This window comes from Bubalus bubalis, chromosome 6, assembly GCF_019923935.1.
Source record: "Bubalus bubalis isolate 160015118507 breed Murrah chromosome 6, NDDB_SH_1, whole genome shotgun sequence".
Lineage (NCBI taxonomy): Eukaryota > Metazoa > Chordata > Mammalia > Artiodactyla > Bovidae > Bubalus > Bubalus bubalis.
In genome coordinates this window covers 110,576,883-110,604,617 of record NC_059162.1, presented here as the reverse complement: position 1 = coordinate 110,604,617, position 27,735 = coordinate 110,576,883, and the positions used below count along the sequence as shown (strand labels likewise).

The 27,735-nt window shown below is 48.3% G+C and overlaps 1 protein-coding gene across 4 annotated transcripts; it reads left to right on the top strand.

Annotated features, from left to right (window-relative positions):
• The first annotated feature begins 987 nt into the window (after positions 1–987).
• GJB5 (gap junction protein beta 5) lies at positions 988–27,685 on the top strand. 4 transcript variants are annotated; one of them, XR_006552005.2, is made up of 3 exons: positions 988–1,569; positions 10,551–10,632; positions 12,676–12,703. XR_006552005.2 is itself a non-coding variant. In XM_044945278.2 (3 exons), the coding sequence occupies exon 3, from the start codon at positions 26,684–26,686 to the stop codon at positions 27,503–27,505; it is 822 nt and encodes a 273-aa protein (XP_044801213.1). In that variant the 5' UTR covers positions 1,282–1,569; positions 10,551–10,632; positions 26,660–26,683; the 3' UTR covers positions 27,506–27,685. The 4 variants fall into 4 exon arrangements, 3 of the variants coding, with proteins under 3 accessions (XP_044801213.1, XP_006061349.1, XP_006061348.1); XM_044945278.2 differs by lacking the exon at positions 12,676–12,703 and adding an exon at positions 26,660–27,685 and having other exon boundaries at positions 1,282–1,569; XM_006061287.4 differs by lacking the exons at positions 988–1,569; positions 10,551–10,632; positions 12,676–12,703 and adding exons at positions 23,771–24,707; positions 26,663–27,685.
• The last annotated feature ends 50 nt before the right edge of the window (positions 27,686–27,735 follow it).

The window sequence follows — 27,735 nt, the reverse complement described above, 5'->3', positions numbered from 1 at the left end:
ATTCAAGTCCCAACCTGAGGTAAACAGTTTCACATCTTTAGGAAATCCCCTTCGTGAGGCGAGCTAGGGAAAGTCTCCCATCCTGGCTCTCAGAAGAGCGCTGAACGTACTATGTGACCTTGGGCAAGTTACCTAAACTGTCTGAGCCTCAGACTACTGCGTGGGATGGAATTTTTTGAGAATTCAGATACTGTGTGTGGAGCAATTTATCGCCGCCGGCACGCAATAGGTGTGAAGTAAATGGTAGAGACTTTCAGAAGATTTCGGTGTTTCTCCCCCACCTACTCTCTTTTAGGTCTTCCCTGGTGGTTCAGACAGTAAAGAATCTGTCTGCAATGCGTGAGACTCAGGTTCGATCCCTGGGTTGGGAAGATCCCCTGGAGGAAGGCATGGCAACCCACTCCAGTATTCTTGCCTGCAGAATCCTATGGACAGAGGAGCCAGGTGGGCTACAATCCCTTTTGGTGAACTGAATCCTGGGTGGGCCCAGTTCAGACTTGGGCTGGGGCCCTGGTGACACTCGGCCAATGGGACCCTAAGTGAGCTGTGTGGCCTGACTGTGGTACCCTAGGTGCCACCTCCCATGCCCTGTCTGGGTGAGAACATTGCTGTGGGACACCTGGGTCAACTGTCCACAGCCCAGCTCCTCTCTGGGGCCCTGACCTCTGCCCAGCCATCATCAACTCCCTTCCCTGCCCCAACAGCTGGAATCTGTCCCCATTATTTTCCTTTAATAAACTCGTTTGGAGATGATGTAAAAATTCACACGCAGTTCAGAGAGCTGTTGTATACCCTTTGTGCTTGCGTGCTCAGTCATGTCCATCCCTTTGCAACCCTTTGGGTGCAGCCGACCAGGCTCCTCTGTCCATAGGATTTTTCAGGCAAGAATACTGGAATAGGTTGCCATTTCCTTCTCCAGGGGATCTTCCCGACCCAGGGATCAAACCCACATCCCTTGCATTGCAGGCGGATTCTTTATCCCCGAGCCATCGGGGGAGGCTGCCGTATACCCTTCACCTAGTTTCTTTCCTGTTAACTTCTTACACAACGTGGTGGTATGCTTATCAAAACCCAGCTATTAACATTCACACGGTCTGTATCCCGAACTTCAGATGTATTCAGACTCCAATGTCACTGTCTCTTTTCCACGCAGTGTTTAACTTTACTGAGTGTCCTGTACCAGGATAGAAATGTTCCCAGCCCAGCTCTGCCCTCAAGGAGCGCACAGGCTGGGAAGGTGTGGGCAGGGCAGGGACCAGATATGGAAAAAAGTTGCTGATTAACGGTGGGAGGAAGCGTGCCTTGCCCTTAGCTCCCTCGGACGATGGTCTCAGTCTGAGCCAAGGTTTGAGAGACAAGTAATACCAGCCCCCTTTTCTTTCTTCACTGTCTCCAGAAACCAAAAGCTCTTCCCCAGGTAGTGGCCTGGGGGTTCCTGCAGACCCATTTCCCAGTTACTTCCCAGTGAAGACAAAGGCTTGAACCACAGAGCGATGGAAGACTAGGAGCTCTGGAAGCAGACAGACCGGCCAAAGCCCAGCTCTACCTCACTGCTGTGTGACTGAGCAGGTGACTTAACCTCTCTGAACTTCAGTTTCCTTGCTCTTTCCTTCCCTCTCTCTCTCCATCTCTCTTTCTGACCCTACTTTTGCAGACACTTTCAGACTCAGCGGCTTCCTGTCTCTAGTTCATCTCCCCTCAGTCACCCCCAGCCTTGGCCCTCCCCCATCTCAAACCCCTTGGAGTCCCATTAATTCTGAGAGGCTGTGTGTATGGATTGCCGCCTGGCCCAGTCCTGGGGCTCAGAGAACTGTGTAATTATCCACTTGGAGCCGAGGGGAAGCGATAACCAGTTCTTCCTCCCTCCTTCCCCGCCTGCCTTACGCTCATCCATTTCCCACAAACATCCCCAGGGAAGCTGATTACAGAGAAGCCGGAAGCTGATTACGGGAGAAGCCCGCTGGGCCGGGCGGGGTGGGGTCCTCATTAGGTTGCAGAAGGTCAGAGAAAGTGAGCAGGGGCATCCCTCCCACCTCTACCAGGACTACGGCCCTGTGTCCCTCACCCCTCCACCCCACCCACTCCACCCCCTGCCCTACCCCATCCCCCCTAACCCCCACCACACCACACCCCACTGCCCCCCAAAACCCCAGACTGGGCCATTTGTCTGCTTGTTCATCACAGCTTAATCTTTAGACCATTACCTCCAGCCTGGAGCTTGCCTGTGTTCCAGCCTCACTCAGCCAGCTCTCCCTGGAACATCTCCGCATGTACATTCATTCCACTGGCCCTTAACTCTCCAAATCTGGACACACTGTCTGCCCCTGCTCCTCCTGATGTCCCGAAGCACCAGCCACCCAGGTTCTCAGTAACACATCCGACATCATTCTTGCCTCCCTCCTCTCAGCGAATCCTCAATAACCACCCATTTCTCTGTTTACCACAGACACCAGCACCAGCTTCCATGTCCTAAAAGTCCCCTGGGAACAGACCCCTTTGTCTTGGACAGCCTGGGGTCCCTTCAAATTGGCAATGCTCAGGTCTGACTAGATCATCTTCCCCCTCCCCGCCTCTCCGATCTCTCAGCTTCTATCCATGGCACCCGTTCTTCCCAGTCACTGATCCCAAACCTCTCTGCCTCCTCCTCCTCTCTACCTGCAGCCAAACATCCCCTGTGTTTTGACAGAAGAATGAACTTCGGGGTCAGTAAGAATTGACCTACCATCCCAGCTTCATCATTTCTTAACTGTGTGATCTGGAGCAGATAGTTTCACCTCTGAACCTCCATTTGCTCGTAAAATGGGGCTAAGGGTACCCACCTTGCAAAACTGTTGGGAAGATGAGTTGTAAATGTCCAAAATTACCATCTCAAATGACTGTAGAGCCAGGCAAGTCCCGTACAGGAGTGTAGAGGCCTGGAGGGGTCAGTTCAAACTGGAGCGCAGAGGCCTTGTCAGAGGGGGGCTGTGCTGTGCTTAGTTGCTCGGCTGTGTCTGCCTCTTTGGACCCTATGGACTGCAGCCCACCAGGCTCCTCTGTCCGTGGAATTCTCCAGGCAAGAATACTGGAGCGGGTTGCCATGCCCTCCTCCAGGACATTAAACCTAGGCACAATGAAAATACCGTGCTTAATGTTAATGACTCTTAGACATGTCTATATTAGATTAGCAAACAGACATTAATACTAGATTTTTAATATTGAATATTTCCCAGTTCACGTGAACCTGAAATTCATTTAAGCTAATTTCTCTTGTATTTAGAATACAGAAGCGGGCAGCCATTCGTAACTCCAGCTATTGATGCCACAGGGAATATGGGCCCCATGTTGCTAAACTTCTAGTTTTTCAAGAGCATCCCCCAACCATCTTTTCATGTGGAATCTCCAGATTTGTGTACATTGGCAATTAGTGAAATGTTTCTTTAAGGTCTAGGAAGGCCAAACAAAACATTTGCCTCCAGGTCACCAGTTGGTATTCTCTGATGTGTGCAAGGAGTTAGACCCAGTGCACATTCATAAGTAAGAGTCAATAAACATTAATTTCCTTCCCTGCCCTGCTTATTGATTCTCTCAAAAGGAAGAAAAAAAAAAATAGTAATTCCCAGCTTCTCTTCCCACTCTACTCACATCATCATCATTACCTCCATGCAGTTCTTACTGGCCAGCAGGCCTGTCCAGTCACAGACCCAGCAGGACTCTGCACCCTCACCCAAGATGCCTCCCGTCACCAGCTCTTCCCTCCTAACCCTCACCACCCCTACCCCACCACCCCTACTCCATCCCTGCCAGTCTTCTGGGCAGAAGGGAGCTCTTTGCTTCTTTGCTTAGGTCTGATCCTTCAAAGCCCTCTCCGTTTCATTGTCTCAGTTATCCTTTCAACAATCTATAAAGTAATTATTATTGACCCCAATATGCAAATGAGGAAAATAGGTTCCGGAGAGTGTCTGTCAGTCAGCAAACGCTTTTCCAACACCTGATATCCACCAAACTCTGTTAAATGGCAAACCCAAGGTCACACAGAGTACTCTTGGTTGCAAATGTTGTTATTGTTCGGTTGCTAAGTTAGGTCCAACTCTCTGCAACCCCTATGGACTACAGCACGCCAGGCTCCTCTGTCCTCCACTATCTTTCAAAGTTTGTTCAAACTCATGTCCATTGAGTCAGTGATGCTATCTAATCATCTCATCATCTGCTGCCCTCTTCTCCTTTTGCCTTCAATCTTTCCCAGCATCAGAGTCTTTTCCAATGAGTTAGCTTTTTACATCAGGTGGCCAAAGTATTGGAGCTTCAGCTTCAGCATTTCCTTTAGGACTGACTGGTTTGACTTTTGGACTCCTTGCAGTCCAAGAGTCTCAAGAGTCTTCTCCAGCACCACAGTTCGAAACATCAATTCTTTGGCATTCAGCCTTCTTTATGGTCCAGTTCTCACATCCATTCATGACTACTGGAAAAACGGAACTCTAAACTAAACAGACTTGGGCAAAGGAACCATGTAGTAGGGAACAGGAGAAGGCAATGGCACCCCACTCCAGTACTCTTGCCTGGAAAATCCCATGGATGGAGGAGCCTGGTGGGCCACAGTCCATGGGGTCACTAAGAGTCAGACAAGACTCAGCGACTTCACTTTCACTTTTCACTTTCCTGCATTGGACAAGGAAATGGCAACCCACTCCAGTGTTCTTGCCTGGAGAATCCCAGGGACGGGGGAGCCTGGTGGGCTGCCGTCTATGGGGTCGCACAGAGTCGGACACGACTGAAGCGACTTAGCAGCAGCAGTAGGGAACAACACTGGGTTCCAAAGACAAATGGAGCCAGGGACACAAGTGTCTCCCAAGCATTCACTTGCTCTACTTTTGTTTCTGCTTTCCTCTCTGTCTGTGGATTATCGTCTCACCCAGCAGAGCAGCATTTCCAAACAGCAGGCTGCCAGCTGGTCCAGAGCCTCACTTCTCACAGTGTTCATCCCTGCCCATGTTCAAAAGCCTCAGGGAAGGACCCTTGGTAGATCAGCGTGGGTGACATTGTCACATTGGGCTGACCTACTGAGCAAGGTAAGTGTGACTCATGAGCTCAGTTTCAGGTCAGTTTCACCCTGGGCCAGTCAACAGTCCATAGAAGAGCAAGCTTATGAGGCTTGCTGGTGAGTGTAAGGATGGCAGAATCGAATCGGGCAGGAATGAGGCTGCTGCTTGTTCAACAACAGATGTCTTAGTTTGAGCCCCTCCAAAAGGCAAGTCTGAGATGCAGATTTGCAAGCCAGTTGCTTTTTGGGGAGGTGATCCCAGGAAACATGACCATGGGAATGGGGGGTAAGGCCGAGAATGGAAGGAAAATGGTGAAGGGTATGTAATTGAGTGAGTTTCTGTGAGCAACTGGGCTCGGTCATGCTGGGGATTGAACTCAGTCTGGGGAAGATTAGGATGTGGTTGAGATAGCTATCTCAACCCACCGGGGAGGAGGCTAGAGGAATCATGCCCTGACTTCCACCCATCAATATTTGAGGGCTGCCCCTGGGAAGGCATCAACCCCCTGGTACTTCCAGGCTGCCCCATACACAGACAGAGGGGTCCCAGAAGCCAAGAGAGCCTCAGCCAAGAGGCGGGTGCTGGCCACTGGGCGCTGGGGGCCCTCCTGCTATAAATCACCAGGCTTTACAAAAGTCCCCTCAACCATCAAAACAAAGCGGGTAAAGGAGAAATGGCCTGGTTTCTGACAGCACTCACTACCTGTACTGACCACCGGATGGAACAAAACTTAAATTCAGATCTGTCCAATTGTTTGCAATAAGCCATATGGTCCCCACACTAGGCTATGACTGCACAGAGGTGCTGAGCATCCAGGCCAGAGCCCAGAGGGAGGTCCTTGGCCCTGGGATGCCAGCCCTGGAGAATGTGGTGACCAGTGGCCAAAACGGCAAGAACTGTACATCGGCCTCCCCACCCTCTGCAAAGGAGGTCACACAAGCTGCTCAAAGACAGCAGGACACCCGGTGACTGGGGCATCAGTTCAGTCTTACTGTGGGCCTGGCTGGAGGGATGCAGAGCCGTGGAAGCCTTTGGGCCCCAGCTTCAGCTATTGTGGGTCACACTGCTGCCAAGATCCAGTCTGCCCAGAGTCACAGAAATAGTAGAGAGGCCAAGGGGCAAAACCAGCTCCAGCCCCCTTGGCTGAGAATTGGAGCTTAGGGAGAACTGGCAGAGGGGGGCTTCCCCCTGCACTCCAGTGGTTAGGAGTCTGCACTTCCAATGGAAGGAGTGCAGGTTCAATCCCTGGCCTGGAAACTAAGATCCCCCATGCTGTGCAGTGTGGCCAAAAAGTCAAAGTTTGTTTGTTTGTTTGTTTCTAATAAAGAAGATGAAGAACCAACTGGCAATGGGTCTAGGGCCCCAAAGGAAGAGCATGGCTATGTGCCCACCTGGGGCCAGCAGAAAATAAGAATGTCCACCCAACCAACCAGATAGCCAGAGTCTACAGAACGGGAAGTAAGAAGGATTGCTGGGCTGGGAATTAAGGCAGCTGAGTTCCATAGCCTGAGCTCTCAAAACTGTATCACTTCAGCACCCTCGTGCCCAAGGATTTGGCAGTGTTGTGGCTTTTTTACTTTTGACAACCAGAATCATTCCTCCATTCATCTTCAAATATCCATAAAGCACTTACTATGTGCCAGGTGCCATGCCTGGTGGTGGAGATGCAGCAACGAGCATGGTTCCCATGGCCCAGCCTCTGGGCCTGGTCCTTGTGAAGATCATAGTCTAAAGGAGAAAAGGACATGAAACACACAAGCACACCGATAACTCTAGGGATGCAGCTGTGATAGGGACACAAGGGAGAAGCACATGCAAAGAGAATAAAAAGCAAAGAACCTGACCTAGTTACAAGGGTTGAGGATGGCTTTTCTGAGAGTGACGTTTATGTCTGGAACTTGATGCTAGCTAGCTTGTTCTGCCACTCAGTCATTTCTGATTCTTTGCAACCCCGTGGACTGCAGCACGCCAGGCTTCCCTATCCTCCACTGTCTCCCAGAGTTTGCTCAAACTCATGTCCATTGAGTCCGTAATGCCATCCAACCACGTCATCCCCTCTCCTGCCTTCATCTTTCCCAGCCGTCAGGGTCTTTTCCAATTGGTTGGCTCTTCACATCAGGTGGCCAAAGTATTGCAGCTTCAGCTTCAGTATCAGTCCTTCCAGTGAATATTCAGGGTTCATTTCCTTTAAGATTGACTGGTTTGATCTCCTTGCTCTGCTAGGGACACTCAAGAATCAAGCACCACAATTCAAAAGCATCAGTTCTTCAGCACTCAGCCTTCTTTATGGTCCAACTCTCACATCTGAACATGACTACTGGAAAAACCATAGTTTTGACTATATGGACTTCCCTGGTGGCTCAGACGGTTAAGCGTCTGTCTACAATGTGGGAGACCCAAGTTTGATCCCTGGCTCGGGAAGATCCCCTGGAGAAGGAAATGGCAATGCACTCCAGTACTATTGCCTGGAAAATCCCATGGACAGAGGAGCCTGGTAGGCTACAGTCCACGGGGTCGCAAAGAGTCGGACGCGACTGAGCAACTTCACTTTCACTTTGCCTATATGGACCTTTGTCAGCAAAGTGATGATGTTTCTGCTTTTTAAGATAGTGTCTAGGTTTGACATGGCTTTTCTTCTAAGGAGCAAGCGTCTTTTAATTTCGGGGCTGCAGTCACCATCCCCAGTGATTTTGGAGCCCAAGAAAATAAAAATCTGTCATTCTTTCCACATTTCCCCCATCTATTTGCCATGAAGTGATGGGATCAGATGCTATGATCTTAGTTTTTTGAATGTTGAGTTTTAAGCCAGCTTTTTCACTCTCCTCTTTCACTTTCATCAAGAGACTCTTTAGTTCCTCTTCACATTCTACCATTAGAATGATTTCCTTGTATATCTGAAGTTGTTGGTATTTCTCCCAGCAATCTTGATTTCAGCTTGGGGTCCATCCAGCCTAGCATTTCACATGATGTACTCCACATAGAAGTTAAATAAGCAGGGGGGCAGTATACAGCCTTGATGTACCCCTTTCCCAATATTGAACCAGTCCGTTGTTCCATGTCTGGTTCTAACTGTTGCTTTTTGACCTGCATGCAGGCCCCTCAGGAGGCAGCTCAGGTGGTGTGGCATGTTGTGACCCACACAGTCAAAGGCTTTAGCATAGTTGAAATTAAGCAGAAGTAGACGTTTTTCTGGAACTCTCTTGCTTTCTCTATGATTCAACAGATGTTGGTAATTTGATCTCTGGTTCCTTTGCCTTTCCTAAAACCAGCTTGTACATCTGGAACTTCTCAGTTCACGTACTGCTGAAGCCCAGATTGAAGGATTTTGAGCATTACCTTGCCAGCATGTGAAATGAGCACAATTGTGCAGTAGTTTGACATTCTTTGACATTGCCTTTCTTTGGGATTGGAATGAAAGCTGACTTTTCCAGTCCAAAATTTGCTGAGTTTTCCAAATTTGCTGACATATTGAGTCCAGCACTTTAACAGCATGATCGTTTAGGATTTGAAATAGGTCAACTGGCATTCCATCACCTCCACTAGCTTTGTTCTTAGTAATGCTTCCTAAGGCCCACTTGACTTCACACTCCAGGATGTCTGGCTCTAGTTGAGTGCCCACACCATCATCATTATCTGGGTCATTAAAACCTTTTTTGTATAGTTGTTCTGTGTATTCTTACCACCTCTTCTTAATCTCATCTGCTTTTGTTAGGTCTTTGCCGTTTCTCCCTTTTATTGTGCCCATCTTTTTGCATGACGTGTTCCCTTGGTATCTCCAATTTTCTTGAAGAGATCTCTAGTCTTTCCCATTCTATTGTTTTCCTCTATTTCTTTGCATTGTTCTCTTAAGAAGTCTTTCTTATCTCCTTGCTATTCTTTGGAACTCTGCATTCTGTTGGGTATGTCTTTTTCCTTTGCCTTTCACGTCTCTTCTTTTCTCAGCTATTTTAAAGTCTCCTCAGACAATCTTTACCCACTCCAGTGTTCTTGCCTGGAGAATCCCAGGGACAGGGGAGCCTGGTGGGCTGCCGTCTGTGGGGTCGCACAGAGTCGGACATGACTGAAGTGACTTAGCAGCAGCATCAGACAATCATTTTGCCTTCTTGCATTTTTTTTTTCTTTGGAATGGTTTTGGTCACTGCCTCCTGTACAATGTTATGAACCTCCATCCATAGTTCTTCAGGCACTCTGTCTACTAGATCTGATCCCTTAAATCTATTGGTCACTTCCACTGTATAATCAAAAGGGAATTTGATTTAGGTCATGCCTGAATGCTCCTGTGGTTTTCCCTACTTTCTTCAATTTAAGTCTGAATTTTTCAATGAGGGGTTCGTGTTCTGAGCCACAGTCAGCTCCAGGTCTTGTTTTTGCTGACTATATAGAGCTTCTCCATCTTTAGCTGCAAAGAATATAATCAGTCTGATTTTGGTGTTGACCATCTGGAGATGTCCATGTGTAGAGTCATCTCTTGTGTTGTTGGAAGAGGGTGTTTGCTATGACCAGTGTGTTCTCTTGGCAAAACTGTTATCCTTTGCCCTGCTTCATTTTGTACTCCAAAACCAAACTTGCCTGTTACTCCAGGTATCTCTTGATTTCCTACTTTTACATTCCAGTCCTCTATGGTGAAAAGGACAACTTTTTTGTGTGTTCTATAAATTCTTATAGGTCTTCATAGAACCATTCAACTTCAGCTTCTTCAGCATTAGTGGTTGAGGCATAGACTTGGATTACTGTGATACTGAATGATTTACCTTGAAAACGAAAAGAGATCATTCGATCTTTTTTGAGATCGCACCCAAGTACTGCATTTCAGACTCTTTTGTTAACTATGAGGGCTACTCTATTTCTTCCAAGGGATTCTTGCCCACAGTAGTAGATAAAAGGGTCATGTGAATTAAATTTACCCATTCCCCTTCCATTTTAGTTCACTGTTTCATAAAATGTAAATGTGCAAAATGTAACACATTCATAAAATGTCAGTGTTCACTCTTACCATCTCCTGCTTGACCACGTCCAATTTACCTTGATTCATGGATCTAACTTTCCAGGTTCCTAAGCAACATTGTTCTTTACAATATCCGGCTCGGCTCTTGAGGTACAGCCTGCTCTGTTCCCCTTTGCCTGGCAAAGTAATAAAGCCAGTCTTACTTCTCCTCCATTACTCTGTTTCTGTGTTTCTGTTTGACATGGATGCACAGAAAGCCAAGATTTTGGCAACAAACCTGGGGGCTCGTCCTGGATCTGATCACTGGCAGGCAGCCCCTCAGGGCCACTCAGCTTGATTGGATGCTTGGGGATTTCTCTCTGCACCAGCTTCCTCCAGGGGAGTAGAAGGTTGGAGGATTTCTCTGAGGTCAGATGGTCAGGGTTCCCCTGCTGTAGGGTTGGGCCTTGGTCACACCCCGTCCACCACCTTGGCTGTGGAACTCGAGGCTGCCGTGGAGAACAGGGCAGAGGTTGCCCTAGCAGCTGCCCGGGCTTTCTTTGTCTTGAGGATACTTTCGTTTTCCCTTCTCTGCATTGCCCCAGACTTCCACTCCTAGAAGACGTTACTTCTGGAGGATCAGAAAGAGGGCATTTGGTACCTCGCAACACACCTGCCAGCAATTTGGTAAGTCTCCTGGAGTGCACACCAGGGCTTCCTTGACCTTGCCTGTTTGGGGAAACTTTGATTCCAATTTGGGGAGCTCTCCCTGTGAAAGGCAACTCCATTTGTAAGGTGTGCGTTGGACAAGGTCACATGTCTAGTGGGACTGGGAAGTCACATTTGAGGGCATTTGTGCCATTTGGCTTTTGACTTCTGGGCATCTCTTTGCCATCCATTTTATTTCTAGTGTGACTTCCAGCTGGCGAGGTTCTGCTTCAGTTTGGTTGGCTTGGTTTGGCTCTTTTGGTTTGAGCACACTGACATCTGGTATAAATTGCCTGAGCTGAAACGGGGAGCACTTCCTCTAAGCTCCCACTCACAGCATGAGAAGCCCTTTGGAAACATTTTAAGTGACAGGTGGACATACAGCTATGATCCAATGCCCAAAAAAGAGGCCTAAAAATGACCCTCTTACAATTAGATTTTTATTGCCACAAGATGAGAAAATAGACTGAAGTTCCCTAAGGTTCAGGATTCTTCTATAATTAACAGTCTGGGGCTGATCATACCAAGACCCCACCTCCCCAGAGGAAAAATCCCTGCTGGGACAAGTCTGCTCTTGTTATCAGGGCCAATTTGACCACTGGTCTAAATTTGGGCTGTGAAACTATGACCACAGAAAAAGATGATTTTTTTTTTTTTTTTTTACTGTATTGCCACAATATTCTTTAGACTCCAGAGAAAACTGGTTAAAATTTTTATGAAATTGTCCTACTAGGAGAAGATGCTTTTCTTTCCTTGTGCCTTGAGACCATGGATCTCAGGGACATTTATCTGAACCATCTTTAATTCCTAAAAATGAAAAGAAAAAAAGAAAAAAAACAGGAAAAGAAGCCTTAAAATTTTTTTCTTATTCCAACTGTTATTTTTAAACTAGTGTTTTATATTATGATATCTGATTCATGACTAAGTTTGGAAAACAAAGTTATGAGATCTCTTGTTGTGTCTGTTTGGATATATGTATATCTCAGTATGTATCTTTGTCTCTTTTTATTGCTTCTGAGATTAATTTGTAAGTGAGCTCTATTTAATTGGCTTAAAGAAAAGTACGTGCATGTTTAGGTGTTCAGTTGTGTCCAATTATATGGGACCCCACGGGCTGTAGCCCACCAGGCTCCTCTGTCCATGGAGCTCTCCAGGCAAGAATACTGGAGTGGGCTGCCATTCCCTTTTCCGGGGGATCTTCCTGACCCAGGGATCCAACCTGTATCTCTTGAGTTTCCTGCATTGGCAGGCAGATTCTTTACCACTGGGAGGTAGGCACTTAAAAATCAAACAATTCTAAGTGCAAGAGAAATTAAGCTAAAGGATTTCAGGTTCATGTGAACTGGGAAATATTCAGTATCAGATTACTACTTGATATTAATGTTTGTTTGTTGATCTATATGTCAGTACTCGTAATGACTGTGGTAAATATTGGTAACAAGACAGGGCTCACACGTGGCAACAGCAGGAAACCCTTCCCCGTTGCTTCAGGCTCTGCCTGTGGCAAAAGAGTGGTTGGGATTTTCCCTCTTTGACCAGCCTTGTTATGGGTAAGATTTGTTCCATCTTGAAGCCACCACCCCTTCAGGGTATTTTTACAAGACTAGGAGATCTTCAACTATGCCCCCATGAAAAACAACTGGTATTTCTCTCCCTGTGCCCAGGCCCTCGGGAGAAAAAAATAGAGTGGGGAATGGGGAAAAGCCTTTTGAACTCAAGAGGAAAAAATTGAGATTTCTCATTCAGTCTTTATGTAAAAGTTAACTTGTAAATGGACTATTTTAATTGACTTGAAAGTAAGCACTTAAAATTAAATCTATAGAAAATTGGCCAAGATAAATTTTAGGACCCATGATCTGGGAAAGATTCAGTACTGAATTGATATCTACTATTGAAAGTGGCTTAAACTTGTTGGTTTGATTAATATAGAAATGTCCTTAGAGTTATCAATGTTAAGTATAGTATTATTGTTGTACCCAGGTGTATTAGAGGTCAAATAAGACCTTATTCCATCTTTTACAGATTTGTCAACAAGAAAAGTAACTCAACGTAAAAAAAAAAAAAACAAAAAGAAGAACTTCTAAGAAAAGTAAGATATGTGTTTTTCAGTAGAAGATGTAAGAAATCAGATATTGAATTATGTATGATTAGGATTCTCTGAGATTGGACCCAGTTTAGTTGGATAAATGGATTTTTTGTTAGAAAGGGACTAGAACAAGACTGGATTTGGTTTCTCCCTCAAGTATTCTTGAAACACTGCTTTTGATGAAGGATCATGTGAGTTTCTGTGCCTTTAAGTGATCTGTATGATTTACTTTTGATGACAGATCATGTGAGTTTCTGTGCCTTTAAGTGATCTGTATGATTTACTTTTGATGACAGATCATGTGAGTTTCTGTGCCTTTAAGTGATCTGTATGATTTACCTTTGACATCTGTGGTCACTTTAAGGAAGTATATTGTCTCACACTGACTGATGATCTTAATCAAGTGTTTTAAAACTTTTTGACAAGCTTCCTAATATCAAATTTTAATTAAAGTTCTTTTGATTTCCAGCTAGCTTTGGGACACATGAGATGGCCCCCAAGTTGTCTTAAAGAGAAACATTTCGCTAGCATTATTTTGTATGTTAAATATGATCATTCATACTTCTGGCTCCTGTAACCCAGTTTCTTTATCAATTAATCAGATGTTTAACCATACCTTTTTGTACTCTGATGCTGTTACAAAAAGTGTTTCATTATCAAGGAAAATGAAAGTGTTAATCACTCAGTCGTGTTTGACTGTGATCTCATGGCCTGTAGCTTGCTTGTCTGTCCATGGAATTCTCCGGTCAAGAATACTGGAGTGGGTTGCCATTCCTTTCTCCAGGGGATTTTCCCAACCCAGGTATCAAACCCAGGTCTCTAGCATCATGGGCAGATTCTTTACCATCTGAGCCACCAGAGAAGCCCTTCATTATCAACACGATTCATAGGAAGGCATAGAAGCAGTTACAATAGCTCCTCATTAAGGTGATGGTTATGCAAGGATTCCAGCCCAAACTGACTAAAATCAGAAACCGCCCCGCCCCTGGGGCCCCCACATCGCAGTCCAGAGATTTTCACTCCCTGACAGGCAGAGTGGACACCCCTGCTCAGCCTTGAAGCAGTTACATAAGATGGACATCACCCTTCTGCTTCCAATAAGAGTATGGGAGTAAAATCTGGGGGTGGGGCATGGGGGATAAAATAGGAGGGAAGGGGCAGGGCACAAACTTTGAAGGAATGAGGTAGCCTGAGGACATGAAATGGATTAATTAGAAGCAAATCAGTCCAAGATAGTGGACTAGTACTTGAGCTTCAGTATACATTCTTTATAACACATCAGCAAGCTAAGTGAAGGAGGTCACTTGGTTTTTGAAGGGGGTCGCCATTATCTTCCTTACCTCCACCATAGTTTGGCCTCAGGTCAAACAACAGGGAGGGAACACAGCCCCACCCATCAACAGAAAATTGGATTAAAGATGTACTGAGTGTGGCCCTGCCTATCAGAACCAGACCCAATCTCCCCCTCAGTCTATCTCTCCCATCAGAAAGCTTCCATAAGCCTCTTATCCTTATCCATCAGAGGACAGACAGACTGAAAACCACAATCACAGAGAACTAACCAAACTGATCACATGGACCACAGCCTTGTCTAACTCAATGAAACTATGAGCCATGCAGTGTAGGGCCACCCGAGATGGACAGGTCATGGTGGAGAGTTCTGACAAAATGTGGTCCACTGGAGAAGGGAATGCTAAACCACTTCAGTATTCTTGCCTTGAGAACTCCATGAACAGTATGAAAGGGCAAAAAGATAGGACACTGAAAGAGGAACTCTCCAGGTCGGTAGGTGCCCAATATGCTATTTGAGATCAGTGGAGAAATAACTCTAGAAAGAATGAAGAGACAAAGCCAAAGCAAAAACAACACCCAGTTGTGGATGTGACTGGTGATAGAAGCAAGGTCTGATGCTGTAAAGAGCAATATTGCATAGGAACCTGGAATGTTAGGTCCATGAATCAAGGCAAATTGGAAATGGTCAAACAGGAGATGGCAAGAGTGAACATCGACATTTTAGGAATCAGTGAAACTAACATCCAAAAAACGATGTCCTTTTCATTATAGGAGACTAGAATGCAAAAGTAGGGAGTCAAGTGATACTGGGAATAACAGGCAAACTTGGCCTAGGAGTACAAAATGAAGCAGGGCAAAGGCTAACAGAGTTTTGCCAAGAGAACACACTGGTCATAGCAAACACCCTCTTCCAACAATACAAGAGAAGACTCTACACATGGACATCACCAGATGGTGATAATTAGATTGATTATATTCTTTGCAGCTAAAGATGGAGAAGCTCTATACAGTCAGCAAAAACACGACCTGGAGCTGACTGTGGCTCAGAACATGAACTCCTTATTGCCAAATTCAGACTTAAATTGAAGAAAGTTGGCAAAACCACTAGACCACTCAGATATGACCTAAATCAAATACCTTTTGATTATACAGTGGAAGTGACAAATAGATTCAAGGGATTAGATCTGATACACAGAGTCCCTGAAGAACTATGGACAGAGGTTCATGACATTGTACAGGAGGCAGTGATCAAGATCATCCCCAAGAAAAAGAACTGCAAAAAAGGCAAAATGGTTGTCTGAAGTTGCCTTAAAAATAGCTCAGAAAAGAAGAGAAGCTAAAGGCAAAGGAGAAAAGGAGAGATATACTGATTTGAATGCAGAGTTCCAAAGAATAGCAAGGAGAGGTAAGAAAGCCTTCCTCAGTGATCAATGCAAAGAAATAGAGGAAAACAATATAATGGGAAAGACTAGAGATCTCTTCAAGAAAATTAGAGATATTAAGGGAACATTTCATGCAAAGATGGGCACAATAAAGGACAGAAATGGTATGGACCTAAGAGAAGCAGAAGATATTAAGAAGAGGTGGCAAGAATACACAGAAGAATGATACAACAAAGATCTTCATGACCCAGACAATCACGATAGTGTGGTCACTCACCTAGAGCCAGACATCCTGGAATGTGAAGTCAAATGAGCCTTAGAAAGCATCACTATGAACAAAGCTAGTGGAGGTGATGGAATTCCAGTTGAGCTATTTCAAATCCTGAAAGATGATGCTGTGAAAGTGCTGCACTCAATATGCCAGCAAATCTGGAAAACTCAGCAGTGGCCACAGGACTGGAAAAGGTCAGTTTTCACTCCAATCCCAAAGAAAGGCAATGCCAAAGAATGTTCAAACTACCGCACAATTGCACTCATCTCACATGCTAGCAAAGTAATGCTCAAAATTCTCCAAGCCAGACTTCAATAGTATGTGAACCATGAACTTCCTGATGTTCAAGCTGGATTTAGAAAAGGCAGGGGAACCAGAGATCAAATTGCCAACATCTGCTCGATCGTCGAAAAAGCAAGAAAGTTCCAGAGAAACATCTGCTGCTACTGCTAAGTCACTTCAGTCATGTCCGACTCTGTGCGACCCCATAGACAGTAGCCCACCAGGCTCCCCCATCCCTGGGATTCTCCAGGCAAGAATACTGGAGTGGGTTGCCATTTCCTTCTCCAATGCATGAAAGTGGAAAGTGAAAGTGAAAGTGAAGTCGCTCGGTCGTGTCTGACCCTCAGCAACCAAATGGACTGCAGCCTTCCAGGCTCCTCCTTCCACGGGATTTTCCAGGCAAGAGTACTGCAGTGGGGTGCCATTGCCTTCTCCAAGAAAAAACACCTACTTTTGCTTTAGTGACTATGCCAAAGCCTTTGACTGTATGCATCACAACTGTGGAAAATTCAAGAGACGGGAATACCAGACCACCTGACCTGCCTCCTGAGAAATCTGTGTGCAGGTCAAGAAGCAACAGTTAGAGTTGGACATGGAACATCGGACTTGTTCCAAATAGGGAAAGGAGTACATCAAGGCTGTATATTGTCACCCTGCTTATTTAACTTATATGCAGAGTACATCATGCGAAATGCCAAGCTGGATGAAGCACAAGCTGGAATTAAGATTGCTGGGAGAAATATCAATAACTTCAGATATGCAGATGACATCACCCTTATGGCAGAAAGCAAAGAACTAAAGAGCCTCTTGATGAAACTGAAAGAGGAGAGTGAAAAAATTGGCTTAAAACTCAGCATTCAGAAAACTAAGATCATGGCATCTGGTCCCACCACTTCATGGCAAATAGATGGAGAAACAATGGAAACAGTGACAGACTTTATTTTTCTGGGCTCTAAAATCCTTGCAGATGGTGACTGCAGCCATGAAATTAAAAGACACTTGCTCCTTGGAAGAAAAGCTATGACCAACCTAGACAGCATATGAAAAAGCAGAGATATTACTTTGCCAAAGAAGGTCCATCTAGTCAAGGCTATGGTTTTTCCAGTAGTCATGTATGGATGTGAGAGTTGGACTATAAAGAAAGCTGAGCACTGAAGAATGGATGCTTTTGAACTGTGGTGTTGGAGAAGACTCTTGAGAGTCCCTTGGACTGCAAAGAGATCCAACCAGTCTATCCTAAAGGAAATGAATCCTGAATATTCATTGGAAGGACTGATGCTGAAGCTGAAACTCCAATACTTTGGCCACCTGATGGGAAGAACTGACTCATTTGAAAAGACCCTGATGCTGGGAAAGATTGAAGGCGGGAGGAGAAGGAGATGACAGAGGATGAGATGGTTGGATGTTATCACTGACTCAACGGACATGAGTTTGAGTAAGCTCCAGGATTTGGTGATGGACAGGGAAGCCTGGCGTGCTGCAGTTCATGGGGTCGCAAAGACTTGGACATGACTGAGTGACTGAACTGACTGAAACTGAAAGCTAAATGACACTCCCACCAGTGGGTGGTGGCCCAATTCCATATAAAGAAACTTTTAAGGAAAGAAAATGTAAATGAGGAAGCTTTCAGATAAGCTGTTTAGAATGATTATGCTTTAGAAATATGTCTAAAATATTCTCTCCAGATTTTTGTAACTTGAAATTCTAGAGTTATACTAAATTAAGTGAGGAAAGTTTATTGAATAGCTGGGTCATTCCCAAATAAGATACCAAAACATTAATTACTGAATATTGGCTTCCTCTTACAGAGAAACTAAAGGTATTTGGGCATGCCTGTTGGTTCAGTGGTAAGGAATCTGGCTACAATGCAGGAACCACAGGAGAGGCAATTTCAATCCCTAGATCAGGAAGATCCCCCAGAGGAAGGCATGGAAACCCACTCCAGTATTCTTGCCTGGAGAATCTCATGGACAGAGGAGCCTGATGGGCTACAGTTCATCGATCGCAGAGTTGGACACCACTGAAGCGACTTAGCACACGTGCAACATTGTTCTTTACATCATCAGACTTTCCTTTCACCACCAGGCACATCCCTTGTGCTTTGACCCAGCCCCTTCATTCTTTCTGGAGTTATTTCTCTGTTCTTCCCCAGGAGCATATTGGATACCTACCAACCTGGGGTGCTCATCTTCCAATGTCATATCTTTTTGCCTTTTCATTCTGTTCATGGGACTCTCAAGGCAAGAATACTGGAGTGGTTTGCCATCCCTTCTCCAGAGAACTCTCCATTATGACCCGTCCATCTATGGCATGGCTCATAGCTTCATGGGGTTGCACAGGCTGTGATCCACGTGATCATTTTGGTTAGCTTTCTGTGATTATAGTTTTCATTCTGGAGTCTGTGGATTGTAGTTCTTGCTTCTTCTGTCTCATAGATGAGGATAAGAGGCTTGTGCAAGCTTCCTGATGGGAGGGACAGACTAAGGGGAAAACTGGATCTTGCTCTGGTGCTCTGGGCCATGCTCAGTAAATTTTTAATCCAGTTGTCTGCTGTGCTCCCTCCCTGTTCGTTGTTTGGCCTGAGGCAACCCAATCCTAGGGTCTACAAGCTCTTGTTGTTTTGTTGTTGTTTAGACTCTTTTCGACCCCATGGACTGCAGCACACCAGGATTCCCTGTCCTTCTCTATCTTCCAGAGTTTGCTCAGATTCATGACTACAGGCTCTATGGGAGGGCTGTTGGCAACCTCTAAGAGGACTTATGCCAACCTCCCAAGACTGCTGCTGCTGGTGCCCTTGGCCCTGCAGCAGGCGACAGCTGACCCATGCCTCCACAGGAGACCCTCAAACACTCACAGGCAGGTCGGCCTCAGTCTGTTGTGGGTCACTGAACCTTTCCTCAGAGAAAATGAAGAAAGAGCATTAAGGTATGTGCAAAGGCCCTGAGATAACAAAGAGATTCCTCCATTCTAAGAACTAAAAGAAGGCCACGGTGCTAAAGCACAAACACGGAAGGAAACAAAGGGTGGCAGAGGCCAGATGGCTCAAGACTTTACAGGCCATATTAGCCAACAGGAGATTTTTCATTTATTTTGGGTTGGGCTTCGTTGCTGCACGGGCTTCTCATCTCGGTGGCCTCTCTCTTTGCGGAGCACAGGCTCTAGAGTATTTGGGCTTCAGTAGTTACAGAACATAGATTTGGTTGCCCCACCACGTGTGTGATCTCCCCAGACCAGGCTTGAACCCATGTCCCCTGTATTGGCAGGCATATTCGTAACCACTGGACCACCAGGGAAGTCCAACAATAAGACATTTTTTATTTCAAGACAATGGGGGGAGACTCTGAAAAACCTGGAACATTTTAAGGCCTGTTTTACCATGTTTTGCATTTTCCAAAGATGACTGCTACAAGTGGGCAACATCTTAGAGAGGGGTGAGGTAGTTCTCTCTCTTAGAGAGAGAAGAGTGGGCAGTGTTACACGCCTGATGCATTTAGAGGGTTTGGCCCAGTTTCTGGCACAGAGGAGGCATCCAGTGATGAAACTGACATTATTACCCAATCACCCAACCTCCCCACCTCCCGAGTGGGAAGTGAAAAGACACCACCTTGGCCCCACAGGCAGACCTAGCTTGTTACTGCAGGACCCAAAGTATGCTCGCTGTTAGGAATAGCAGTTTTAATAGGTAACTGGTAGGGTATCAGGTCCTGGTGCCTGTGCATTCAGAAGGGAGCCTGGGGGGATAACTGGTCGCTGGAAAAGACTCCTGCTCTCACCTACCCTACACCCATTAACTGGGAGAACAGGTAGGGGTCAGTCCAAGCCAGAACATGTCAGAGGTGATGACAAGAGTCGGGAATGCCTGGGCTAAGGACTGGGGGAACACAGAGGGCAGAGAAGGAGCCAGGGAACAAGAAAGAGCAGAGTGCGGAGGGGAGAGGATGGCAGGTCTATTTGCAGGTCAAATGGCTCTGCAGCAGCTCCTTTGACACGTCTGTTCCCATCTCCCCAGAAGGAGCAAGCCCTTCTCCAGCCCTGATTCCCACTGCCTATCTCCCTCACTTGCCGGCTTCCTGAACACGTGCAGTCTGCACTTTCCCCACCCACTGCTCTCTGGCTTCCGTCCCCATCACTCTGCAGAAATCCCTCTAGCAAAAGTCCCCAGGGACCTGACAGCCTCTCTGACACTAGGTCTCCTCCTCTCCGCCCTGTCTTTGCTTTCTCCTCCAACAGCATCTTTCTGATCTGCTTCCTAAAACGTCAGTGCTCCTGAGAGCTCTGCCTGGACCATCATCTCTTCTCACTCCACACACTCTCCCAAAGCCACCCGGTCCACTCCAGTGGCTCCCACCACCTCCTTGGGACTGGGAAGCCCCAAAGTACCTCCCCAGCTATTGCTGCCAACTGCTGGCTATGAACAGTCCACGTGACCGCCCTCCACACCCTCTCATCCAGCACGTGGAACACTGAACCCACTAACTCCCGAACATCCGGGAAGAACCTCCCATCATCTTCCCCTCCCCACCTCCAACAACTTGCTCTCCTCCTGTAAACTGTTTTTTTAAACTCGTCTCACATGCCTCTTCTCTTGCACAGAGGGAGCTTTCTACACATACAAGCATCATTTTTACAGATATTTACAAGCATCATGTTTACAGATTCCATATGGGTGAGTTCATCGAGTCACTAAAATTTACTTGTTTAACCCCGAAATCAATGCCTTCGCTGTCACCTGTGGACAGGCACAGGGCAGTGGAATGCTTGAGTTGCCTGATGTGCAAGGTCCCAGCTGAGGTTGAACAAGCAGATGCTTTGCCTTCCACTTTCAGCTGATACTGTAAACAAATGTCCCATGGGAGGTCAATTGGTTGCTATTTTTTTCACATTTTTGGGCTTGTGGAGGTGATTCTGCTGTTTAAACTGGCCTCCAAGTATGGCACTGAAATTGTCTGGTATTCCCAAGCACAGAAAGGTTGTGGCGGGCCTTGGGGAGAAAATACCAGTGTTAGATGAGTTTTTTGGGGGGATATTTGGGTCCAGTGGTTAAGACACTGTGCTTCTGCTGCAAGGGGGCACAGGTTCAATCCCTGGTTGGGGAACTAAGACCCTGCATGCCAAGGCCAAAAATAAAAAAAGGATAGAAGGATGAGCTTTGTTCAGGAGTGAGTTATAGTGCTGTTGGCTGTGAGTTCAACATTAATAATTCCACACTGTATATAAGTAAGGTATGTTTCAAGAGAAACACACATAAAACATGGTTATATATTGATCAGTTGATGAAAATGTCATGGTCAGAGGCTCGTAGGAACCATCCCCTATATTTCCCCTGCTGAAGTCTCTGGATTTGCTAATTCAGTGTTTGTGGTGACTTACAGAACATCACTACCACAGAGAATGAGAACTGACCATACTCATCTGATCACGTAGCCTCCTTCCTTCCCTGAGGCCTCCCTCTGCACAGGAGATAATCCAGACCACTTAGCAGAGTGTTCCAGATCTTTCTTGGTCCAGAACATCCTTGCTTTTTAGCGCCACCACTGATAGGGCCCACATGGGGTCTTATTGATAAGATGGCTCGTTATGTCGACTTCGCAAGCCAGCAAGCAAAGAATAAATCACAGTGATCTGTGAGACTGACCAAATTGCCCAAATGGCATCCTGTTATCTCACTGGCGCCTGTCTTCTCAAAGCTGCGAGATCACCAGATTCTAGACCTCTGGCTACGTGACATCCTTCCAGAGAGCTTTTCATGGGTGGAGTCTAAGGACTCTGTCAGAAAGGGAGGACACTGGTTCTCCTAAGAGCCAGTCACCCTCTCTCTTCCCTCTAATAAATTTCCTTTTCTTATCTGACTGCCCTGCTCACTCTCTTTTTCTCTGCACTCGCCTTACACCCACCACTCCCTCCTTCAACCCACTCTCCAAAGCTTTTCCATCATCTTTCACTGCAGGCTCTAAGCTCTCTGCCTCAAAGGCCTTTCCTCCTTGTTGCCTCTTGATGAATTCCTACACGTCCTTCAAGACCCAGCTTACATGTCACCTTGTCTGGGTCTTCCTCTGGCAGAACTTGACACTCCCTCTCTGTTCCATGTCTCTTTGGCTCTGATCACAGTGTCATATCCAATCTAGTCACGTGTCTCCTCTCTCCTGTACTCGGTGATAGCGTGGAGGAAGAATGCAGAGGGGGTAGTTGTGTGTGTCTCTCTCTTTGCAGAGTGCATGCGCTTCACACATCATTCATTCCATAAACGTAAACGGAGGCCTAACATGGTACCTAACAGGCCCCATCCTAGGCGTCCAGGGTCCAGCGCTGCCCCACACGTGTGTAGCACTGGGCCAAAGTGTGGCCTGTGTGTAAGAGCGTGTGCGTGTGGGATGTGCCACGCTTGCTGTGGACCTGCAGTGTTTGTGGCTCTCGGACACATCGTCCATTGAATTCAGGCCCAAGTGACCTGCTGATAAAGAACATCTTAGAAGCTAACCCAACAGGCTGCATCCAGGCACTAACGAGAAGCCCTCCAGGGTATGCCCTGCCTACCCTCCCCACTCCCCAACAGGCACTGCCTGACCCAGGTTCTGTCTTTTTGTCCCAAAGACATCATCCATCCCGTGAGATTTTCTCTGGTGAGCTGTCTGTCTCCCATCCTTTCTCTGCCTTCCTTCATCTCAGGGAAGAGGAGGTGAGGAGTAGGGAAAGAGAGGGGAAGCCGTATGGGGACCCACCACATGCCAGACGTGTGCAGGCAGCTCACACGCCAGAGGCAGTGGCAGGAAAGGCCTCCTCTGTGCCAGGCACTGTCTGGCACTGTGCCTCTGTTGGCTGGGCTAATCCTTGTGCCAACCCTCTGAGGTAGGTGGTGCTACCGTCGCACTGCACAGACAGGGAACTGATGCCCAGCAGGGAGAGGCAGCGGCCAGGCCGGATTCAGGCCACAAAGCCACCGCCCTGCACTGCACATGTTGTCCTTACAGGGCACACCTCACGGGCGCAATATGCCTCATTGTGCACCCGAGAGACAGGCCTGAACGCACCAGAGGTGAGGTTCAAGTCCAGGGTTGTGAGGTTCCAGATCCAGGGCTGGACCCATATGTAGCGGTGCTTGAGCTCCAGCTGTAGGGGAGTGATACCCAGATGCAGATGTCCCCTGCCGTCAGGCAATTCCTTCATCTGCCTGCCCCATTAGACAGGGAGGCACCTGCTCTGGACAGGACTTGCCCACCCCAAGTCCCTTCTACTGGAGCTCCCCCTCAAGGACATCTTTATACCTGTGTGTCTCTGGGCCCATCTGTGTGCCAGGGGGTGCTAGTGGTAAAGAACCCGCCTGCCAATGCAGGAGACACAAGACGTTAGTTCAGTCCCTGGGTAGGGAAGATCCCCTGGAGGAGGAGGGCGTGGCAACCCACTCCAGTGTTCTTGCCTGGAGAGTCCCATGGACAGAAGAGCCTGGCGGGCTGCAGTCCATGGGGTCACAAAGAGTCAGACACGACTGAAGAGACTGAGCCCACACCCAAGTAGGGAGACCCTGTCAACCGCTCCTGATCCTCTCTTTATCCGTGTAACCTAGCGCCAAACACAGTACCTGGCTCAGAGCCAAATCTCAGGAATGATTCTTGAATTTAAAGAATGGGGTAGAGAGTAGCTCCTCAGGGCCAGGGGTGGAGGGTGAAGGACAGGCACCTGCACAGGGGTTGGGGAGGGGCTCGGTGTACATATTTTGGGGAGAGATGGGGCTGTGTATGTAGAGGAGAGGTTGACTTTCTGTGTAAGCCCTTATGCGCTCAGTGTCAGGGTGCAAAGACTGAACTAGATTCCAGCAGCAGTGGGAGCCTGGGCCTTGCGACTGTCCCCTGACATCTGTGCAGTCGTAAGAGGCTGTGCAGCTGGTGCTGGACTTATCAGCTGGTAATTAAGACCAAGTGGGTGAGTTCCTGAGGGTCTGGGGCTGATCTGTGTTGCATCTTGCTGAGGACAAGCCCCTAAAAAATGTCCATTGGTGAGGACTGATTTGCTCATTCAACAGGTGAGTCCCACCTGGAGCAAGTTCAACTATTTCAATGCCATCCGATGATAATGTGAAAGCTCAGGGCCGTGGAAGCCCTGAGATGAGGCCCTAAGCCATCTGGGGCTGCACAATCAGGGAAAGCTTCTTGGAAGAGTAGGCCAGGCAAGGAGAAAGGTGAGGGAAAGGCATCCAGGTGGGGGCTATAAATAGGCAAAAGCATGTGGGCTGGAGACAGAATTTGGGACTCAGTTCCACAGGTCACTGAAGCCGTGAGAACAAAAGGCCCTGAGGAGTAACTGGAGAGGGAGGAGAGTCTGGAGCAGCCCACAGAGTTCCAGGAAGAATCAGAAGGAATTTCTGGAGAGGACAGGCCTTGGCTCCTCCCACACAAGGCCAGGGATAGGAAGACAAGCCGGGGGTCAGAGTGGACCTGTGGTTGTCCCCAAGAGGATGCCAGGATTTTTAGGCTCAGCGCCCTGAAAGGAGGGCAACCATAAGTCTCCTGGGCCTCAGGAGAGGCAGTCCTGGGAGGCTGGGGCCCAGCCAATGGCAGTTCCCGGCCCAGCTGCTCCTCCTCCTGGCCCGCGGCACACCCAGGCTGCCTGCCGAAATCTGCGGGCTCTGTCCTAGGTTTTCCCAAACAGCCTCCCTGGTTCTGACATGAGTGCCGGCTGCCCGCCGAGTTGGAGTGCTGGCGGCCAGGACTCGGTGCCCAGAGAGCCCTGAGGAGTAGCTGCTCAGGTAAGGCCAAAGGCCATCTGTGTCCAGAGGTGCCCTCGGTACACCTGGCACACCCAGATGCGGGAAGACTTCGCTGACTGCGAGTCAGGGGAGTGGCCGGGGCACATGGCCATCCTGACGGTGGAGAAGGGAAGGGCGCCTCCCGCTCCTGCTCTGGGTTCTCCCCCTTCCTCCTCAGCTGTGAGCAGAGGTGGGAGCCAGGGACTGAGGGGGAGAGGGGCTCACAGAGGGGCCAGGAGCTGAGCAGGTGGGGCATCCCTGCCTGGGCCTGCGAAACCCCGCCCCCGCTCTGGGTTGGGCTGGGCAGGGAGCCCCTGGGCTGGAGCCTCCTCAGATGCTCCCTGAGAAGCTGCCAGGGGTTCCGCCCACCTCAGGCAGGACTGAGCAGAGACCGGCGGGTAATTCAGAGCAGGGGCCCCACATTCAAGTTGTAGGTGGTATAGACAGGACAGCAGAGAGACAGGGTAGAGGGCAGAGTCACTCCAGCCTCCCTCCCTGGGGATCTGTGGGGCTGGGGCAGGGACTGTGCACAGCAGGCAGCTTCCCAAAATCTGAGGAAAGGGGCCCAGACCCAGAGCATGGGCCATGAAGCTAGCCTGCCTGGGTTCAAATCCCAGCTCTGCTGCTTACCATCTCTGTCACTGTGGGCAAATGAACTAACCTCTTTGTGCTCCACTTTCCGCATCTGTAAACAGGGAATAAAACCTGTACCCTTTTGCACAGTTGCTGTACTGATTCATGCCAAGTGCTCAGATAATCTGGGGGGCAGGACGTGAAGGGGAGAACAGCATGGTGACCTCCGATATGGAGCAGACTTGGAAATGGCAGCAGGAACCCCTTAAAGCAGGAGGCTGTGCAGACAGGCTCCCTGAGGTTCTGGGGAGCCCAGGGGGCTAAGACCATGCTGCATGCATCAGTGGACCCCCCAGGAACCTGACAGAGTTTCCAAGAGCACACACAGGCACTCCTCACTCTGAACCATTGTCACGTTGCCTAATTGGAGGTAAATTGGATTCCTGTGTGTTCACAAACTCACCAGTAGAACTGACCAAAATGGCATTTCTCATTTTGGTGTCTTGACAAGGCTGTCCCACAAGATGACAAAAAAAAAAGTTTCTGTGATCAGAAGAGTTGGTGCAGTGCTACCTATTCTGACCCCTTATTCATAATGTGAATGTATTCACAGGGTCAAGCAAAGGGACCTGTTTAACTTTGCACTGAACACAGTGCTTGCCTACCTCTCTTAAACATGGAATCCTTCTCTTTGCTTCTGTTGCCAGGCCACTGAGCAGGGTTCCAAGGAATGCCAGTTTGGGAAGCACAAGAACACGAGGCTCCTCTATGAAGCCTAACATACAAAGAGAATCAATGTTCCCTCCTTTTTTTAGCTGGTTTGCCATTGGCCTTGCTTCAGATGAGTCACACATGAGCAGGACAACTGTCTGGATATTTCTAATGTTAGACCAGATGGGAGTTTGGGGACAAAGTTCCAACCTTCTCTTTAGCCCCATCTCCCAAGCCGAGTAAAAGGCACAGAACAGGCTCCCCTTGGGAGGAGGCTGCCTAAGGGGAGAGAACCGTGCTCAGAAAGGAAAAAAAAGTCATTCCAAAATCTGGACCACTGAGGAGGGGGAGGGGTCAAGATTAGGACAGAGAGGGAAGGTGGCATTAGCCACCCCCTTAAGCCCTGGGAGGAGCAGGTGGCTTTGCTTACTTTTATGGGGGAGAGTTGGTTCTGGGCTGAATTACCTGTGCTCCAGGCCCACCTCTGCACCTGATCAGGTGACCCTGCATAACCCCTCTGAACCTGAGTTCCCCCATCTGTAAAGGGGACGAGGATAGAGCCCAGCTCTTCCATGGCCATGAGGATCAAAGCTGATGACCCGGTTCTATAAAGCAGGAGAGGGAGTGCTCTCTAAACGTGGGAAATGACCATCATCCTCTCTCCGCAGCAGCTGCGAACACCAGGGGTCACCATGAACTGGGGGATCTTCGAGGGGCTCCTGAGCGGGGCCAACAAGTACTCCACGGCCTTCGGGCGTATCTGGCTGTCCCTGGTCTTCATCTTCCGTGTGCTGGTGTACCTGGTGACAGCCGAGCGAGTGTGGAGCGACGACCACAAGGACTTCGACTGCGACACTCGCCAGCCGGGCTGCTCCAACGTGTGCTTCGACGAGTTCTTCCCTGTGTCCCACGTGCGCCTCTGGGCCCTGCAGCTCATCCTGGTCACGTGCCCCTCACTGCTCGTGGTCATGCACGTGGCCTACCGCCAGGCCCGGGAGAAGAAGCACCAAGAGGCCATTGGGAAGGACGGAGGGCGCCTCTACCTGGACCCCGGCAAGAAGCGGGGAGGGCTCTGGTGGACATACGTCTGCAGCCTGGTGTTCAAGGCCGGCGTGGATGCCACCTTCCTCTATGTGTTCCACTCCATCTACCCCAGATACACCCTCCCCCGTGTGGTCAAGTGCCACGCGGCCCCGTGTCCCAACGTGGTGGACTGCTTCATCTCCAAGCCCGAGGAAAAGAACATCTTCACTCTCTTCATGGTGATCACGGCCCTCATCTGCATCATCCTCAATCTGGTGGAGCTGGCCTACCTGGTGAGCAAGAGATGCCGGGAGTGCCTGGCAGCCAGGAAAGCCCGGTCTGAGAACATGGACCACCGCCTGGACTGGGTCACCTCTTCTTCCAAACAGGGCGATCTCCTCTCAGGCGACCTCATCTTTCTGGGCTCAGATGTTCCCCCTCCACTCTTACCAGACCACCCTCAAGACCACGTGAAGAAAACCATGCTGTGAGGGGCTGCCTGATCAGGCCTGGGTTGGAAGGAACCGGAAGCCAAGGTGCAGCCTTGGGGATGGGGGTGCTGAGCTGAGAGTAGGGGCAGACAAGAGGGAGAGTCAGGTAGCCTGGGTTCAAATCCTTTCTCCCCAGGTTCCTGCCACCTGCACCAGCTGTGTGACCTTACGCAAGTTACCACCCGGAGCTGAACCTCGGTTTCCTTTTGTATACAACGGAGATGATGAGC